The sequence below is a fragment of the Indicator indicator genome, chromosome 3 (genome assembly GCF_027791375.1).
Source record: "Indicator indicator isolate 239-I01 chromosome 3, UM_Iind_1.1, whole genome shotgun sequence".
NCBI classification, from domain to species: Eukaryota; Metazoa; Chordata; class Aves; order Piciformes; family Indicatoridae; genus Indicator; species Indicator indicator.
This window is the reverse complement of record NC_072012.1, coordinates 50,685,765-50,704,926: the sequence shown is the minus strand read 5'-3', so window position 1 is coordinate 50,704,926 and position 19,162 is coordinate 50,685,765. Positions and strand designations below refer to the sequence as shown.

At 45.8% G+C, this 19,162-nt stretch overlaps 1 protein-coding gene across 1 annotated transcript in view; it reads right to left on the bottom strand.

Annotated features, from left to right (window-relative positions):
* TRHDE (thyrotropin releasing hormone degrading enzyme) overlaps positions 1-19,162 on the bottom strand; it is a 287,610-nt gene that overhangs the window by 69,365 nt on the left and 199,083 nt on the right. The window contains exon 10 of the mRNA XM_054399685.1: positions 8,770-8,858. Coding sequence (XP_054255660.1) covers positions 8,770-8,858 — 89 coding nt within the window. The remainder of the gene's footprint in view (positions 1-8,769; positions 8,859-19,162) is intronic.

Sequence of the window (19,162 nt, the reverse complement as noted above, 5' to 3'; positions counted from 1 at the left end):
ATCTTATTTAGTTTATCCAATGTGATGCTGTGAATGAACACAGCCTGCCACCCCTAATTCCCACATAGGTTCCTTAGCAACCTCAAGAGCACTGCAAAAATACCCATTTTGATATCTAGAAGAGACTGCTGAGGGAAATGAGGACTTCTAGAGTGTCTCTGGATCTTCAGGGGTGTGCTGCCATGTGGAGTCTGGAGCAGGCTGCTCATGCCTGGCAGAAAATCCTGCCACCTTCATGCAGTACTGCTTTCCACCCAGGCTTTTCTTTGGCATACTAACCTTTAAATGCCACCAGCACTGAAAGCAATTCCTTGTAGCTGCTTAATGCCTGCACCTCTGTCATACCCAAAAGTGTGCCAAATGGGCTACGAGCACACATTCATCAATAGCTGGGCAGAGAAATACAGCAAATGACAACTTCCAACATCAGGTATCATAAACAAAACTGAGTCCTTTTTGTGTCTTGTTGGATTATTTGTATTAAATTTTGATCTCTGAGTCAAAGAAATTCCCTGTGCTTTAATGCAGTACTGAATGATACTTGCCAGTCATTAGCTTGGAGAGGAGGAGCCTGACAGGTGACCTCATTCATGCTGATAAAGATGGGCAGGGGGAGTGTGCAGAGGCTGGAGCCAGGCTCTGCTGGGTGATGCCCAATGACAGCACAAGGGGCAATGGTGGAAGCTGAGGCATAGGAAGTTTCATGGAAACAGAAGGAAAATGTTTTCCCTATGAGGGTCAGAGATGACTGGAACAGACTGCCCAGGGGGGTTGTGGAGTCTCCCTCTCTGGAGATATTCCAGACCTGCCTGGATGTGTTCCTGTGTGATCTGTTCTGGGTGCTCCTGCTCTGGCAGGGGGGTTGGACTGGATGAGCTTTGGAGGTGCCTTCCAGCCCCTAACACTCTGTGATTCTGTGAAATATGACAAGCTCAAAATAATTTCACAAGTAACAGCTGTGCAACACCTCCAGCTCATACTGCTCTGGTGGAGAACAGTACCTCTTCAAAACTCCATGGTATTATTGCTGCTCTGGTCAGTTTAAATCCAGCCATAACCCCTTGCTATTATTTTCTGATAAAACCACTCATGTGTTGACCTTCTCCTGAAGTGCAGGACAGGAATCTTTCATGCCTTGCCAGCTCAAATAAGCAGGTGGTTATTTTAAGGGCCTGCCTGATGCATGTGCTTCACATCGTCCTATATAATTTCCTGGAATTTGATGTTTGAGTCTGTCATGTCCTCCTATAATAGAAATTCTTTCTTTTGGTGATTACAGCACTGAACATTTCTACACACCAGAGCAATTGCTACACTTGCCACAAACAAATTTATTAGTTTCCTGTTAAAAGTGTTGGGGGAAGGGAGTCCTTCAGTGTTAAACCCTGTATTAAACCATTCTAAACAACAACAAAGGTTTTGTTTGGGAAGAAACCTATCTTTGATGGTTTCAGGTCACATCCTGACATCAAATCTAAAATATACACAGCTGTATTTCTTATTAAAGGGAGGGGGTTTGAATCTTCTTCTATCAGAAAGTGGTTTTCTATGGTCCACCTGCTCTAGTCCCTGCCCATGGGAGGGGGTTGGAACTGGATGATACTTGAGGTCCCTTCCAACCCTGACAATTCTATGAGTCTATGGTTCCATGTTCTGCCTGCCTGCCTTGGAAAGTTCCTGTTTTGCCACATACAATACAGGAGACACTTAGGAGAAAAGGGTTCAATTTTGTGCCATTTGTTTTGAAGTGAGAGCATCACTTGGGGGCTGATTCTCATTTCATCTGCTCTTGAAGTGTGAGACAGTGCTCCAGCTGGTGGTAACTTCATATGGCTTGAGGTTCTGAGCACTCCCAGCTTCTGAGCAACTTGGGCTGCAGGGATGGCAGCAGGGATGATGGAAGCCTGCTCTTCCACACAGCCCCAGGAGCATCTGGTGGGGGAGGTCTGAGTGCAGGGCAAACCTCTGCAGTGTGCTGCTCCAGCACTGACAGCAGCGTGGGCCACACACAGTTCTACTATTTTGAGTGTTCAGACTCACAGTTGTTACTTTAACTCCTCCTTTTATCAAACCCTCAGCCTACTAGGAAAGGGGTTGATGCTGGTAGAATTCCTGCTGGGAGAACCAACTCCATTTTCCTGCAAAAATAACTGCACAAGTGTAGCATAATTTGGTGCCCAGGAGTGATGTTTTTCTGACAAAGAGAAGGCTCCACCAGGAACTTCATCACAATAACTGCAACTAAATTCTGCTCCTCCTTTTGCAAGAGCTTTTAATATGGGGAGAAGATGGAGATAATATGGGGAGATGATCAGAGGGCTGGAGCACCTCTCCTATGAGGAGACACTGAGAGAGTTGGGGCTGTTCAGGCTGGAGAAGGCTCCGAGGTGACCTTCTTGTGGCTTTTCAATGAATGAAAGGGGCTACAAGAAAGCTGGGGAGGGACTTTTTAGGATATCAGGCAGTGGTAGGACTGAGGGGAATGGAATAAAGCTGGAAGTGGGGAGATTCAGACTGGATGTGAGGAAGAAGTTCTTCCCCATGAGAGTGGTGAGAGCCTGGAATGGGTTGTCCAGGGAGGTGGTTGAGGCCCCATCCCTGGAGGTGTTTAAGGCCAGGCTGGATGAGGCTCTGGCCAGCCTGATGTAGTGTGAGGTGTCCCTGGCCATGGTAGGGGGGTTGGAACTGGATGATCCTTGTGGTCCCTTCCAACCCTGACTGATTCTATGATTCCAAGACAAACCAGAAAAAAAGAAAAACAGGTTCTGGCTGCATCCTTTGATGCAACCCAGGATGTGATTCACCTTGCAGCACAGAAGGCCAAGGGCAGCCTGGGCTGCATCCAAAGCAGCGTTGCCAGCTGAGCCAGAGAAGTGATTCTGCCACTTTGCTCTGCTCTGCTGAGACCTCACCTGCAGTGCTGTGTGCAGGAATAGAGACCTCAATACAGGAAGGTCATGGACCTGATGGAGAGGGTCCACAGGAGGGCCATGAAAATGATCAGGGGGTTGGAGCAGCTCTGCTATGAGGACAGGCAGAGGGAGAGTTCAGCCTGGAGAAGAGGAGGCTCTGGGGAGACCTAACAACAACCTTCCAGTACCTGAAGGGGGCTACAAGAAGGATGGAGAGAGACTGTTTGCAAAGGCCTGCAGGGACAGGACCAGGGGCAATGGCTTCAAACTAGAGAAGTGCAAATGTAGATTGGATGTCAGGAAGAAGTTCTTCACCATGAGGGTGGTAGAACACTGGAACAGGTTGCCCAGGGAGGTGGTTGAGGCTCCATCTCAGGAGATATTCAAGGTAAGGCTGGACAGGGCTCTGGGCAACCTGATCTAGTTGAGGATGTCCCTGCAGGGAGGTTGGTACTGGATGACCGTGGGAGGTCCCTTCCAGCCTGGACCATTCTATGATTCTTTCAATCTCACTTCCCCATGTTGCCACAGGTCCAGGATGAAAAAATTGTTTTGGTGAAGTGAAGAGCACAATAAATGGAACACGCCAGGAAAGAGGATCCTGTTCTGTCTCAGACTACTCCTCCATCCATTAACATTCCTGTATGATGCAACTGCTCACCTCTCAGGTGGTACAAAATGTAAGCAGCACTCTCCTGTGAGGATGTTTGCTCAGCTGCTGGCATAAGGGAGGTGATTTTGCCTCCCTGTCAAAATCATGCCAGGACTGCAGGTCTTGTATTGCTGGTCCTTGCCTAAAGCTGCCAAGCAGGACCTATGTATTTATTCTATTTCACAGTGCTTCCCTTCCTCCCACATCTGAAAGACAGAACAATGGAATCTGGCAGCAGCATGGGTCTAGCTTGGCAGCTGAGTCTCATGAAGGAAAAGGAAGGGTATTCTCCTAATGCTCCACTCAAGCTCTGCTCCTCAGAGGGCAGCCAGCAAACTGCAGCTCACAAAATCTTCTACAAAACACTTCATGGAGAAGAATCAGACTGTCAAGGGCCTTACAGTTAGAGATTATCTTATCTAGTAGGAGACAGCACAGTGCAGTAAGTTAGGACTTTCTGTTTGGAAGCCAACCGTTCTGTTGCACTTTATTCCCCAATTTCATGGCAACCCTATGGAAATACTAAGTAGAGTCAGAGAGTCCTTTTAGCAGAGGCAGGCAAGTCTGCCAGAAGATTATTTCCCAGGGACATAATCAATCAGTCAAGCCTTGCTCCCCTGTTTGAAATGGGTGCTAACTAAACCTCCTTACTCAAGGTTAGGGCCACTTCTGGCTCTGCAGAAACATAGCAGGTGAGTCTGTGCTTCCTCATTTACAATCACAAAAACACTCAGGTTGGAAAAGCCCCTCAGGATCACCAAGGCCAACCCAGAATCCTACTCTACAAGGCTCACCCCTAAACCACAGCCCCAAGCACCACAGCCAAACCACCTTCAAACACAGCCAGGCTTGGGCACTCCACCACCTCCCTGCCCACCACATTCCTGTCCCTCACAAAAGGTTTCCCACTGTCCAGTCTAAACCTACCCAGGGGCAGCTTGAGGCCATTCCCTCTTCTTCTATCACTAATGACCTGTGAGAAGAGCCCAGCACCAACCTCTCCACAACCTCCTTTCAGGGAGTTGTAGAGAGCCAGGAGATCTCCCATCTGCCTCCTCTCTTTCACACTAACCATCCCCAGCTCCTTCAATTGCTCTTCATCACATTTCTTCTCCAGGCCCTTCCCAGCTTCCTTTCCCTCCTCTGCCCTGGCTCCAGCACCTCCACATCTCTCTTGGATTGAGGTGCCCGAAACTGGTCCCTTGTGCTTTACCCATTACTGATTTTGGGTTGACCCCAAAACATTGTGGACATTATGTACCAACATCATTACAGCAGCCACAGCAGAGGCAGCTTACATCTAAGAGAAAGAAGCCCTGGATCTACCACAGAGCAGGAGTTTCTAACACCAGTGACTTCCCCAACACAGGAGAAATCCATCCCTCAGCAGGTCTGCAAGAGGGGCATGAAGAGCACTGCAGCCATCTTCGTGTGATGTCTCTGGCCTCAGCATGGACAGGCAGGCTGATCAGAGAATCACAGAATTGTCAGGGTTGGAAGGGACCTCAAGGATCAGCCAGTTCCAACCCCCCTGCCATGGCCAGGGACACTTTCCACTGGATCAGGATGGCCAGAGTCCCATCCAGCCTGGTCTTAAAAAGCCTCTAGGGATGAGGCTTCCACCACCTCCCTGGGCAACCTGTGCCAGTGTCTCACCACCCTCATGGAGAAGAATTTCTGCCTAACATCCAACCTGAATCTCTCCTTGTCTAGTTTTGCTCCATTCCCCCCAGTCCTATCACTCCCTGACACCCATCTGCTTTGTGTTGAGTTGATTTTCCAGAGGTTGAATGGCTGTTACTTTCCTGAAGCAGAACAGCCTCACCTACTATGGCTACAGAGACTGAACAGGGCAGGGGGTGGGGGGTGGGGGAAAGTGTTGGTGATGTATCAGTGCAGCACCCTGAGGGCTCCATTTCACATGCCCAAACTGAGCCAGTAAAAGGGTGGTCTGATGGCTGGTACAGGAACTGAGGAGTAGAAAAATGGTTCTGTAAAGGAGAAGACAGGCTGGCAGAAGCACTTGCAAAATGAAGACCTTCAGAAACTATGACTGCATGCTTCCCACAAACTGGTGTGAAGAGCTACAGGAAGCAGTAAACATCTTGGAGATGATGCTCTTTGCCAGACAAGTTGCCAAGACCTGGCACCGTCCTCTACAGGATTTGTTGCAAAGGACAATGAATTCCAGCTCAAAAAGATGTTCTAATTTCTGGCATCCCTTCAGCTTGGTGTTATGAAGAATGAACAGAAGGAGCTCTGTTGCCAGCAGCTGGGATGATCTGCAATTATCTGAATTAATCCTGCTCAGTATATTGAACAATCAGTGATCTGAATGCCTCACTATGCCTGGTATGGAACCAGATATGGCCAGGATGAGCACAGAACAGCAACCCCAGCCCTACCTTAAGTGGCTCTCACAAGACTGGATCAGCACCCCTTGGCTCATGAACATACCAGTCTGCAGCCTACAATACCTTGGTGAGGTCATAGACCTCAAAGGATGCAAAAATCAGGAATACTCTCTGGACCTTCTGGATGTACATGAAGGAGGTGACTCTTCCATCAGCAAAATAATCATCCCTGGTGAACCCCAGGGCAAGGCAGGGTGTGTACTCCCCTGGGAAATGCTTATTGAAACTACCATCCAAAAATAAAAGAAAGGGCCTATTTCTTGCTGGCAATATGTGTACCTATTCCAAAGCTCCTCTGCTTTCATTCCTCTGTCAGATAACACACAGGTAAGGTTAATTTTATTGTAACTCTTAAGTGATGTGCCAAGATACCATCATGGTAGTCATCAGCTTTGACCTTCTTCATTATTGGCACATGATCAGTCTCACAGGACAGACGAACAGCTGTTCAACCTCCTCTGTCTGCACTTTAGCTTCTTTAGCACAGCAGCTTAGCCAACAAGAAGGAAAGGCTCATTCTTTCCTGAAGAGGGCATGGACACCATTCTCATGAACAGTATTTCCTCCAACTTTGAGTATCCACATTCTATTACACTCACTTAAAATACAATGTGACCACTTCCAATCCTCCAAATATCCTCTGGAATAGTTTGCTTCACCTCCAGCTTGCAGAGTTGCTCCCAGACTCAAGGGACAACACTGCAACTGTCTCCTCTGTACACAAGCAAAGTCTTCAGGACTCTTCCCACCCACAAGAATCAATCCTGGAAACCATCCTGTCAAGTCTCAGAATTCCTCCCATATCCCCATGAAACAAAGACATCAGTTGCTGCAGAAAATCTCCAGGAGTGTCATAAAAACATTTCTACCAGCACAATACCCAGCAGGATGTGCACTGAATTGTATTTTGAGTACATCCAGTGGGGTTCTTACTGACTTTTTTATGGTTTATGGAATCTTCCAGCTGAGCCAGGTAAGAGTAGAAGGACGAGGACATCCTTACTGTAGTCAGAAGTTTACGGTCTCATCTTCAATGAGGGACAGCAAGTGAGTGAGTGCAAAAGTAAGGAGGAAGGACAAGGATAATGATAACAGATCACAGTGGAATTGATTCGCTACACAGGAAGCTGATGATGACTCTGAAAGGTTCCTCTTTAATTCCTATACAGCAGCCACCCCAAAAGCATTGCTCACAGTGACCATCATCAATTTGCTGATTTCTTGAAGACATTCCAATAGGAGCAGTAGATCTTAAAAGAGCAGGCAGTGTTTTTATGGACTTGTTCCTCCACAGTGCTCTGCAAGTAAAAGGCAATGAGGAAGCAACTGTGCAGACAACAGGGATACACTGAACTTCCAAGGCAGGGGTGAAGGGAAGCAGGCATGCATCTACAACCTAATGACATGATGAGGTGAGATGATGATCAGCTCTCTGAAGTCAGTGGGAATCTTTCTGTTAACTTCAAGGGGAGTTCAATCAAGCCCTAAAGGACAAAAGCAGAGCAGGTCCTTAAGGCAGACTGTGAAAGTGGAAACAGGTTTTGAAGGATCCTGGAAGTGTTAATATTACAAAGCATGGCCAAAGCTGTCTGGTTCTGGAAGGAGAGGCAGAGCCTGGATGCTCTGACTAGAGAAGGCTTCCCAGGCAGGGAAAGTGCCTTGGTCACAGGTACATTTCTAGATCATTACTTGTACCTTATACAAAGTGAGGACACTCAAGATTTCCACTGCTCATGCACCATTCATCGTCAGACCTGCTGGCTGCTAAGCTCTACATGACTATTATCTTTCAGTGACTTATAAAAGAGAAAAAAAGGGGAAAAAATGCAAGCTCCCACAGCATTGACTCTTTCCTCTCTCCAGTTAAATCTCTATCATAACAAAACCTCTATACCCTTCTCATTTTACAAGAAGGGGTCAGTTCTCTTTCTATGGTCCACATGTCAGGGGGATGAATGGATCCCTCTTTTCCCATCTCTATAATCATTTTATTCATGCCTCTCCGTTGCTTCACTCATTCTCTTTGATTCCAGTTCAAAACTGTCAGCTAATGTAGCATGAACCACTAAGGAAAGAGAGAAATATTTAATGGCATTTCTATGGAGGGATTCCTTTATGAGGTGATAAAAAACCACTGGTACCTAGCCTGAACTGTCCTCAGGACAATAACTATTATCATCATGTAGGAACCTGAGCAGGGAGAAAACAAGGAATAAGAATAATAATGCTCTTTTGAGGTCCAGCACCAGGCTAGCTAATAGCAAAAAAAAAAAAGACTTTGGTACATCAATAAGGAAACCTTTTAACGACAGCAAACATTCCTTAGCCCTAGTTCAGACTACGGATCAGAGTTAAAAAATGCCAGAATTCTAAACACTTTGCATTGGCTAAGTCATACTCAGCAGATGCTGTGCTATAAAAATATGAACAGAGTTAACATTCAGCAATCAATACAGAGAATTGCAGTCATGATGATGTGATCGATTACGATGGGCTGCTCTGCGCTGCTGAACAGAAAACACTTAGCCCTTAGGAACGCATTCCCATGCCAAAGATCCACAACTTATTCTCTAACTTCTTCAAGCATCACAAATCCTGCTCCTTGCTCAGCCTTCATTCCTCCTCCCTCCCTTCCCAACTCTCTCTTCTTTGTTTTTTGTAATTCATTTCACACAGCTAAATGTGGGTGGAGAGCAACGAAACAATTATCGAGGATCAATTCCAAAGAAACAGGTGAGGAAAACACAAGTATGCTTTATGAGATTCCACTGGGAGGAAAGTTTATTTTTACCTGATTTGTTAGACACCCATATAATTGCCTCTGATGAGATGTGGCTCGTATTTCCTACTGCAATTGTTAATGGAATCTGCCACAAGTAGCTGCAAGACAAAGGAGTGGGAATCTAAGAACAAAAATACTGAACTGATTCTTCTCATAGCAATCAGGGAGCATGTCAAAGAAATCAAAACACAGTTTCAGCAGGTGCAGATTCTAACAAATTACTCTGATTTTTGCAATGCATTTGCTATTAGCAATAAAACAGTCAAAAAGTCATTCAACCCAGGGAAAAAAAAAGAAATCCTAAACAATATTGAACATTTTTCACAGGCTAGCATCATCACATCAGGACTTTTTGTTTTTCTTTTTTTGGCAAGGCTTTCCTAATTGGACAAAATGATTCACAAAAGAGGAAATAATGATTTCCCACAGAAAGAACTCTTTTGTTCCCTTCACTCAGAGAAAGAGAAGCTGCAGGTAAAACGTGCTTTGATTTATAGGGACTCCAAAGGTTAAAAACAACACACTTGTCTAGCAACTGCTTTAAAAGCTGTCTTGGGCTTTAGAGCTGCTGCTTTATAAAAACAGAACAAATGGGATGGATCTCTACCGCCTTCAACCATTTATCATCACTCACATGTATGCAAACTGGACAAAACGTGCTACATGTGGATTTGGAGATAAGCTGCTGTAATCAGAACCCAACTTCCTCATATTCCTCTCATTTGGAACAGATCTTCTACTTCACTATGACTTCAACAGAAACCGACTGTATGAAGTCAGTCTTTTGGGGGAGACACGGAAAGGATGAATTCCTGTGTGTCTTCATCATCACTAAGACAAGGAGCAATGGATATAAACTACAGCACAGGGAGTTCCACCTAAACATGAGGAAGAACTTCTTGATTGTAAGGGTCCCAGAGCACTGGAAGAGGCTGCCCAGAGAGGTTGTGGAGTCTCCTTCTGTGGAGCTTTCCCAGCCCTGTCTGGATGTGTTCCTGTGTGACCTGTGCTGGATTCTCTGGTCCTGCTCTGGAAGGGGGTTGCACTGGAAGACCTCCAGAGGTCCCTTCCAACCCCTAACATCCTGTGAGCCTGTGATCATCACCTCTACTCATGAACTCTTTCAATCACCCTTTCAGCAGCCAGTGAAAGAGCAGACTTCCCTCACAGGCCTGCCATGCCATTTTGCACCCCTGTCAAGGGGAAGCACTCAGTACTGGTATCACTACAGGTGGTAGCTTTGCCTGCAGAGTGTAAGTGCACTTAAGCAAGGCAGCATGGCAGAAGAATGGCCTCAACTCAGGTATCATCTTACACTGCCACTGGGATATCAAATATGTACATCACTTTAGACTGATTGCCTTAAAATGATCCAGGATGACTGGATCTTGAGGTCTGCATCAGCTTCTCCGCCACTAGCACACAGCACTGCCAAACTGAGCCTGTGGTTTGCTCCTTTCCACTTACCCTGAAGCTGTTCCACTGAACTACAGCCACTGCCCAAACGTGCCACAACTGCACTCAGTGCATTCTGGGTTGCAAAGCCTGCCCTGCTGGCCTGACCTGGGGGCTCGGGGAGGGACAGAGCCCTGCCCTGCCAGCTCCCAGCTCCCCCTCCATGCAGTGCTCAGAGCAGAACTGCATATGGCAGGAAACACTTGCCCATACAGCAGTAGAGACGGGGAGGTTATCTGGGAAGCTGTACAGCTGAAAGAGCTCTGAGTGACACTGGCAAGCAAACATGGCATTTATTGCCATATAGCAGAAGCAAAAAGGCCCCAAGTGATTCTGGATCCTCTGAATGTTGCTAGAATGGCATACAGGGAAAATTATTAGCTCTACTCATGCACAGAAGCCACACTCTACATGAGCACAGGCTCTAGCAGACACTTTGGATAATTAAGCTGTGGCATTTGGAGATGCTACTGCCTTTACCAGCCTGCCCACTCTTGTGCTGACATTACCACTCTCCACAGCATAGCCAGCAGAAAAGGAAGCCCAATGGTGCATCAGCTTCTCAGCTCTCAGTCTGGGCTCTTTACACAAAGGGATCTTCATTGTTGCTTTAACTAACACTCTGGACTATAAACTGGATTAATGAGAGGAAAACATGGGTTGTGTCCTGCTGCTTCTGCTACAGCAGCAGTCAGCTTCTGGGTTCAACAGGTAAGGGCAGGCAGAAGATGCTGTGGAGTGAGGCATTGGAGAATATTCACTGCTCCTTTAAACACCTCATAACTCACTAGACACCCACAAGTGTTTTAGAGTCTGTCCAAAAAAGCTTCTAGGAAATATATCATCTTTACAAACACAGCCAGCTCTACACTCCTGGCTCTCCAGAATGAAAAAGATGCTGGCAAACCACGATGGAGAAAAAAAGGCAAATCCAGGCATAAAGCTCAGACATTGTTTGAAAGGACAGGAAATTTAGTATATGAAAAACAAAGAATGAACTGCATTTGCATGGTAAATTTATAACTCTGGAGTTCAGCTCCTGCTGAAAAAAATAATGCAACATAAGAGATAATGACAGCTGCCTATATATCTGATTCAAAGACATATATACATGTGGACAGCTGTTAGAAGGAACTTCACAGGAGGACATTCTCTACATTGCAGTATCTACACAGAGAATACTTTTGTATTCCCTTGTTATTTTAAGTCACCTCCAATTAAGGTAAAACCTCTTGAAATAGGGACAGATCCTTCTCTGAAAGGTGATGGAGCTATGGAACAGGAGTCACCCAAGCCAGTCTTCCTCAGAAAACAAGAATGGATTTAGTTGGGAAGACTGCTCCTGGTAGATGTAACTTTATCTCCTCAAGATGAGAGACATCCTGATGTTCTGGGCACACTCCAGAACCTTCAAATGTCATCCTCTTGGCTGTTGGTTTACCAGGTGAGCCACAGACTTCCTTTTAATAGAGATGAGCAGAAACCATTTTTCCTACTTGACTGCTGCTGTTCTCTCTCTGGTAATCTGCTTTGCCCTTCCATTCTCCATTGTCCTATTCATTCTCAAACTTCTGCTGTGGCTAACTTTTCTAGATGTACCTGACTCACCTTTCAAGAATTTTCCTTAGGATGGCTTCTTCTCCATGTCATTTCTGAGTTACCTGTATGGACTGTGTTTTCCTGGTGTGATTAGGAAGTATCACAGAAACACTCAGGTTGGAAAAGCCCCTCAGGATCACCAAGGCCAACCCACAACCCTACTCTACAAGGCTCACCCCTAAACCACAGCCCCAAGCACCACAGCCAAACCACCTTCAAACACAGCCAGGCTTGGGCACTCCACCACCTCCCTGCCCACCACATTCCAGTCCCTCACCATTCCAATGCCTGGTTCCTAATTTCCAGTCCAAACCTACCCAGTGGCAGCTTGAGGCCATTCCCTCTTCTTCTAGCACTAATGACCTGGGAGAAGAGACCAGCACCAACCTCTCCACAACCTCCTTTCAGGGAGTTGTAGAGAGCCAGGAGGTCTCCCCTCAGCCTCCTCTCTCTCACACTAACCATCCCCAGCTCCTTCAGTTGTTCCTCATCAGATTTCTTCTCCAGGCCCTTCCCAGCTTCCTTGCCCTCCTCTGCCCTAGCTCCAGAAGCAGCAAACCTTTTTCTGCACTTTTCTATCACAGCAAAAAAGAGACCCATTTCTCTGTTTTCCTCCTGCTCTCTCTGGGCAGTGCAGATCTTTTATTTACTGGTTATATGTTGGGAGCATCAGCAGTGTGCTCCCTGTGTGTATTTGACCAGGGCAAAACATCCTGTTCCCCCTGGCCATGTGTGCTGTGACAAACTAGTTGCAAGTGAAGAATCTAGCCTTGAGGGCCTAGTGATTAAAGCAGCAGGACTGGACGCAACCCATTTGGTTCTCCTATCCTCAAGAACATGTTTGCTGGCATTCCTGCTCAGGCAGCACATTCAGCCCCTGGGTGAAATGGAGCTAATGAACTGTGTGCCCAATCTGCCTGAGATGCCACTGAGCTTCAGAGGCACTCGGACACAATTGTCCCTCTGGACACAAATCTGATCACCTTAGCAGGGAGCCAGAGGGAGGCCACTTAATTGTGCAAAAATTAGGGGTATTGCAGGAATGTAAGAAACCAGCTCCAAGGATGAGGAGAAGAGACATCTAAAATTGGAACAGACATGTTATACATGAATTGTACTGAGCACAGCATTGTGCAGTCATAAAGGTCTTCAAGAGATGTAGGAAAGGGGGATCCTGTGGAAAGGTAGTATGGATAGTGTCAGCTAATGTCAATGAACAGGAGGCATTAAGAAGAGTGTGGCCAGCTGGCTGAGGGAGATTCTTCTCCCCCTGTGTCCTGGTGAGGCTGCACCTGGAGTCATGTGTACAGTTCTGAGCACATCTTCCCTGTAACCATAATGTGCCAAGCTTCCACCCACCAGCAGCAGCAAATGCCATGTTCTTCCAGTGACGTTTGTCCCCTGAATTCAAAACTAAACACAGAAGTTCAGCCATTCCCAGGCATTACTCACAGAACAATCAAGATTCCTGCTCCACATCCAGAAGCTCATCATCTCTGGCTGCACTATAAAGAGCACACAAATGATGTGAGTGCTTTGTGTAAAGAACATCTGCACCTGGAAGCACGCAACAGAGCTCAGCTTCCCTGCCTCTTGAATGGGAAGTGCACAGTCACATCCCCCTACAGCCTACTGCTTTACAGATCCCCCTGGATTAAAGGTTTCTAATCTCTCTCTTCTTTATACAGCAACCGTATTGAATCCTTCCTACAGGCCACTTCTCTATTTCCTCTATCTGTTATACTTTTTTTCTAGGTTAAAAAGCCAGGCCTGCCCTCAGTGCTCTATGGTCTGCCTAACATGGATTAAGAGTGGCATCTCTCTTCTCTTCTACATACTTCATACTTTCTTTTTTCAATCTTCCCTTCCTACTAATCCCTACCCTTCTATCTACTTGCTTGACTGTGTCTGCACACTCCAGCTGATGTTTACTGATGGTGTGGTTTAAGCTTTCCTGCTAGCCCAAAATGGAACAGATTTAGGTCACCTCCCCTCTCCCCTTTTTTTTTCCCCAGTAGGGAAAAGCAAATTAGACAGGGGGTGAAAAGAGAGGTAAAATTATGAAAGAAACAGTCTTGACTTGATTTGGAAGTAAAAAGGGAAGTTTAACAAAATCTAAAAGGCATTTGAGTAAAAGGAAGGTTATGAGGGTATAAGGAAAACAAGGTAAATAAAAATATATAAAAAACCAACTGCAGCTGGCAAAGGATTCTCTGGATGAAGAAAGGAATCTCTTTAGATGCAGTGCCTCAGGAGTCTGGATCAGCATGGAACAGGCCCCAGCCACCTGGCTAACAGCAGGAGGACAGCAGGCAGGTGAGGGCAGGAGAAGAAAAGGAGGCAAGAAATGGCTTCCCCTTCATAGGGTCAAGGGCAAGAAGTGGAAGAGGAATAAACTCCCCCTTGGAGGAGGCCAAACCTCTCTGCCCACCTGGGTTAGGTTTCTTTGTCCACCTGGGGCTAGATTCTTTCCTGCCCACCCACCTCCCGGGCTGGGCTTGCCTTAACTTAGCACAGCTGAAAATTACTTACTACAACTCCCAGAAATCTTTCCTCACAGACAACAGCTTCTGTAGAACTCAACACTCAGCACCTAAGTTAGGACTCTTTTTTTTCCTCATTATCAACATCAGGCTTCATTGGTCATTTTATCATCATGTCAACCAACACTGAAGAATACTTCTGGAATCCTGGACATGAACTTTTGGGTTTACTACCCACACAAACTTCCTATTACCAGAAAACTACCACCTCACTCTTTCATGCCCTTTATAATAGGGCTGATAAGAAAAAAAAAAATCAAGGCTTCTCAAGAGTGTAATGAATTATCACCCTCCAGAGAGAAAGTCAACCATTTAATTTCCCACTCTTTGAGTTTATTTTTTTTTACCTGAGATCTTCCCTCTTATTTTAGTACAGATTATTTTCTTTTGCAATCTTTAACGAGGAAGCTGCCAAAATAAATAAAGAATAGTGAAAATGAGCAGAGGCTAGATACAGCCAGGTATGGAAGACATCCATCAACAGTCTGTGATTGTATACTTAACTAGAAAATGAAAGGAGAGCCATGGCAAGGTAGAAGAGCAGAGCAATGTACAGACTTCAGAAAAACAAACAATACCGTTTGAGTATATCTATGTGAGAATAAGTGACAAAACCAAAATGCTATGCACAGAAATTAAGTAGACTGCCTCTTAGCAGGGTACAATAAGCATTATCATTGTCAAGTGTAGTGGCAATCATAGAATGCTACAGGGGGGAAGAGGCCTTAGGAGATCCAGCCCTTTGCTCAGCTGTGCTAAGAGCAGGGGAACATAGTTTCACTGTAGGCAGCAAATGAAAGCAGAGCAGGACACACAGGATGTACACTGAGGGGCACCACATAAAGTCAGTCAAGTCACATGTGACATCTCCTTCTTTTCCTCAATGATTTGCCACCTCCTCTTTTTCCTAATCTCTCCAACTGCAAGCAACTAGGGAACGACTTCCAGAGAAGCTGAACACCCAAGAAGCTGTCTGTACCTTCAAGGATATTATTAGGCTGAGAAATGAAATTCTGAGTTGTCTAAACTATCCCAGGCTAGAAAAACAGAATTATGGAGCCAGCAGCTGGCAGCAGTGAAAGCTCAGTCATCACTCTTCCATGACTCAGTTTCTCTGGGCTAAACTCACTTGTGCAAGGTGGTGACAAATGAACCCCTGTAGGGTACTTGAGACATCTGCCATGGGCCATAGGATGTGGTATAGAGCACTTCTGGATGCCCCTGCCCATGTAGTGTGGCACGAGGTTGAGCAAGCTACCTGAGGACACCTCCAATGGCACCCATCAGCTGTGCAAGCAAAAGAGCTTCTCCATTCACTCTGTTGACAATGATGCCTTCCACAACTAACCATGACTTTCCCAAACAAAGTTTTCATTTCTAAATGTAAAAACCCAAGCTGCCTGTAAGGAAAGAGAAGGCTTCAGCACAGAGATTCAGATGCAGCATTTAAAAGCAGAGCTGCTGAAACATTTTAGAACTGCTTTGTGAAAAACTTGCAGTTTGCTGATTCAAAATGAACTTCAGCTGGGAAGAGAAGTTAATTGAAGGGGGAAGTTAGAGGAGTGAAACTGAAATGTGAAATACTGAAATTGCAGAATTGAGACAGATTTTCTAAATCAATTTTTGCTTCAAATTTTGTCCTGATTCAGTAGAAGGAAATGTTTTGATATGTTGAAAATTTCTGTGGGATGGGAATCCAATTCTTGCTCATCTGTTAAGACTTACTAACTAATCTTTGTAAAGTATTTTGAGAGCCTAACAATCTCAAAGGATCTCACTGAAGGATGTGATTAAAGCTATTTAACATGGAGATAATGTGAGACATAAAAATAATTTGAAAGTAAAAAGGATACAAAAAAAATTCCAAGAGTAAAGCTAACTGGTTAAAACACCTGCCTCCTCATTTTAACCACCAGAACCTAATGCCCAAAATACCAACTCTGTCTCTTAAGTCAAAGTCTGGTACATCCAGAGTGGCTGCAGTTGGGAACCAGGGACACTGCCATTAGTTTCCCATTCTCATCCCTCCAGGTGGTGAATGCTGAAACTTCATGTGCATACCCTTGGGGCAGTAGCACTGAGTCTGAAGAGGAAACACCTTCCAGGTGTGGCACTTGCCCACAGTGACGATTCCTTGATTAAGTCAGGATGCTGCCAGGGGTATTTCTTAAGGAGGGAATACCTGGATATGAGCCACCCACATGAGCTCCTGTTGCTGGGACCTCACAGACAAAAGAACACAAAAGCAATGAGAAAGTGTGACCTGCTGGAAAGCAAGGAAGTGTCCTACAGAACAAAATTAAACCTAAGAACTAGAGATTTGTACTTTTAGTTCAGTTGTACACTTGGCTGATAGGCAGAGACAAACAAAGAGTGGCCAAGCATTTAGCTGTGGGGCTGCAAAAGGTTTCTGACTAACAACATTAAAGCTCATTATAGGACAAAGGGCATGGAAAGATGCTAACATGAACTAACTAAAGGATAGTGTCAAGTCTGGACAATAAATCAGTATAGATGTCTCCTTTTTTCTCCTTGTCAGGAAAAATGCAAAAAGAAGGCAAGAGAAGGTCTTTGTTTTCAGTGAATTTTGAATACTAAAACAGTGGAAGGTTCAAAGGTAAATTGTTAATGGAAAACCTGCAAGTCCAATCAGCTAACCTACAAAACTGTGAGTCTCGTTGCCATGACACCTGGAAGGATTTCTTTCCAGGCTGAGAGCACAAGTAGACATAAGGTAGCTAGTGGGAAAGAAGTGCAAGTTGTTGGAACAGCACAAGAGCTTCCTGCTACAGACAGAGATTAGCCATGAAGAACACAGCAGCAGCAGGGTAGCCTTTTGCAAACCATGCTTTCTAGAGATTGTGTTGGGAAAGAGAATCTCAAAGCATCCTACAGACCTCCCCAGGTTATTATGCAGTACAGTACCTCACTCAGCAAAGAGCATTTCAGGTTGCAGGGGAAGCCCATGTGCATATGACAGGAAATCAGATACTTTGAATAAGTGTGAGGCTCCAGAGAGTTAGTTGTGCTTAATGGCTAAGCAGATGACAGAGTATTAATGCTATGAATCTCTTTCTTACAAGGCTGCAGAACAGAGAGGTTTCACTAGATTCAGCACATGCCAGAGAAGGGATGGAAGGCTGTGCCCAGAGGCACACACAACAGAAAATGTTATTCCCACTCTCACAAGCGTTACACCTCCTGCAGTGAGCCAGCCTGGCAGGGGATTAGTTGGACCTTACTCAGCATGGAAGATGGCAGGCAGGAAGGGAAGGTTTAACTAACTTTGGAGCAAAGGCAAATATGAGATTGAAAATTAATAAAAGACAACAAACTGAAGAAACTGAGATCTACTGAGCACCTAAACAGTTCTATGGATTCATGACCTCTTTGTCCTCAACGTGAAGAGAAACTTCTTTACAGTGAGGGTGATGGAGCCCTGGAGCAGGCTGCCCAGAGAGGTTGTGGAGTCTCCTTCTCTGGAACCTTTCCAACCCCACCTGGATGCATTCCTGTGTGGACTACCTTGGGTGATGCTGCTTTTAGCAGGGGGGATTGGACTGGATGATCTCTGGAGGTCTCTTTCAACCTCTAACCTTCTGTGATTCTGTGAGCACAGCTTGGAGTTCTTCACTGGTCATCTGCCTATGCCCAGCATGATTTGAATCCCTGTGTTCAGAGTGAGAACAACAATTTCAGTACAACCAATGAGAAGCAGGTGAAGGACACTGGTAAAGATAACTGATCACAGAATCACAGAATCCAAGTGGTGTTGCCAAGACCCTTCTTAGCAGCAAAACCTTGCTGAGCAAACATCAGTGCTAATATGCACAGACAAAAACTTTAAGTGCACTTCCTATCATGATCAGGCAGCAACCAAAAAAGCCTCTACAGAATAAAAAAAGGCAAAATGAAATGTTTTCACAGAAATCACAGAATCACAGGAACATTCAGGTTGGAAAAGCCCCTCTGGATCACCAAGGCCAACCCACAACCCTACTCTACAAGGCTCACCCCTAAACCACAGCCCCAAGCACCACAGCCAAACCACCTTCAAACACAGCCAGGCTTGGGCACTCTACCACCTCCCTGCCCACCACATTCCAGTCCCTCACCACTCTTGCCCTCAAAAAAGGTTTCCTACTGTCCAGTCTAAACCTACTCAGTGGCAGCTTGAGGCCATTCCCTCTTCTATCACTAATGACCTGGGAGAAGAGACCAGCACCAACCTCTCCACAACCTCCTTTCAGGGAGTTGTAGAGAGCCAGGAGGTCTCCCCTCAGTCTCCTCTCTTTCACACTAACCATCCCCAGCTCCTTCAGTCTCTCTTCATCACATTTCTTCTCCAGGCCCTTCCCAGCTTCCTTGCCCTCCTCTGCCCTGGCTCCAGCACCTCCACATCTCTCTTGGATTGAGGTGCCCCAAACTGGACACAACACTCCAGGTGTGGTCTGAGCAGAGCTGAGTCCCAGGGGACAATCCCCTCCCTGCTCCTGCTGGACACTAGTGGCTTCTACAGAAAAAAAAAAAAAAAAACAAACCCAGTTGCAGCAGGCAATGTGTGGCACAAGTATTGAATCATAGAATCAGTCAGGGTTGGAAGGGACTACAAGGATCATCTAGTTCCAACCCCTCTGCCATGGGCTGGCAACAACAGCAGCAGCCAAGAGCAGACACTCCTCCTGCCCTCAGCTGAGGCAGGCAGGCTTCCTTACAGCAGCAGCTCTTCTGATTGCTTGTTTGGAGGAGCTGCACAGCGCTGCCCTGTCCTCGAGCACACTGAAGGAAAACCTCTCCTGACATGA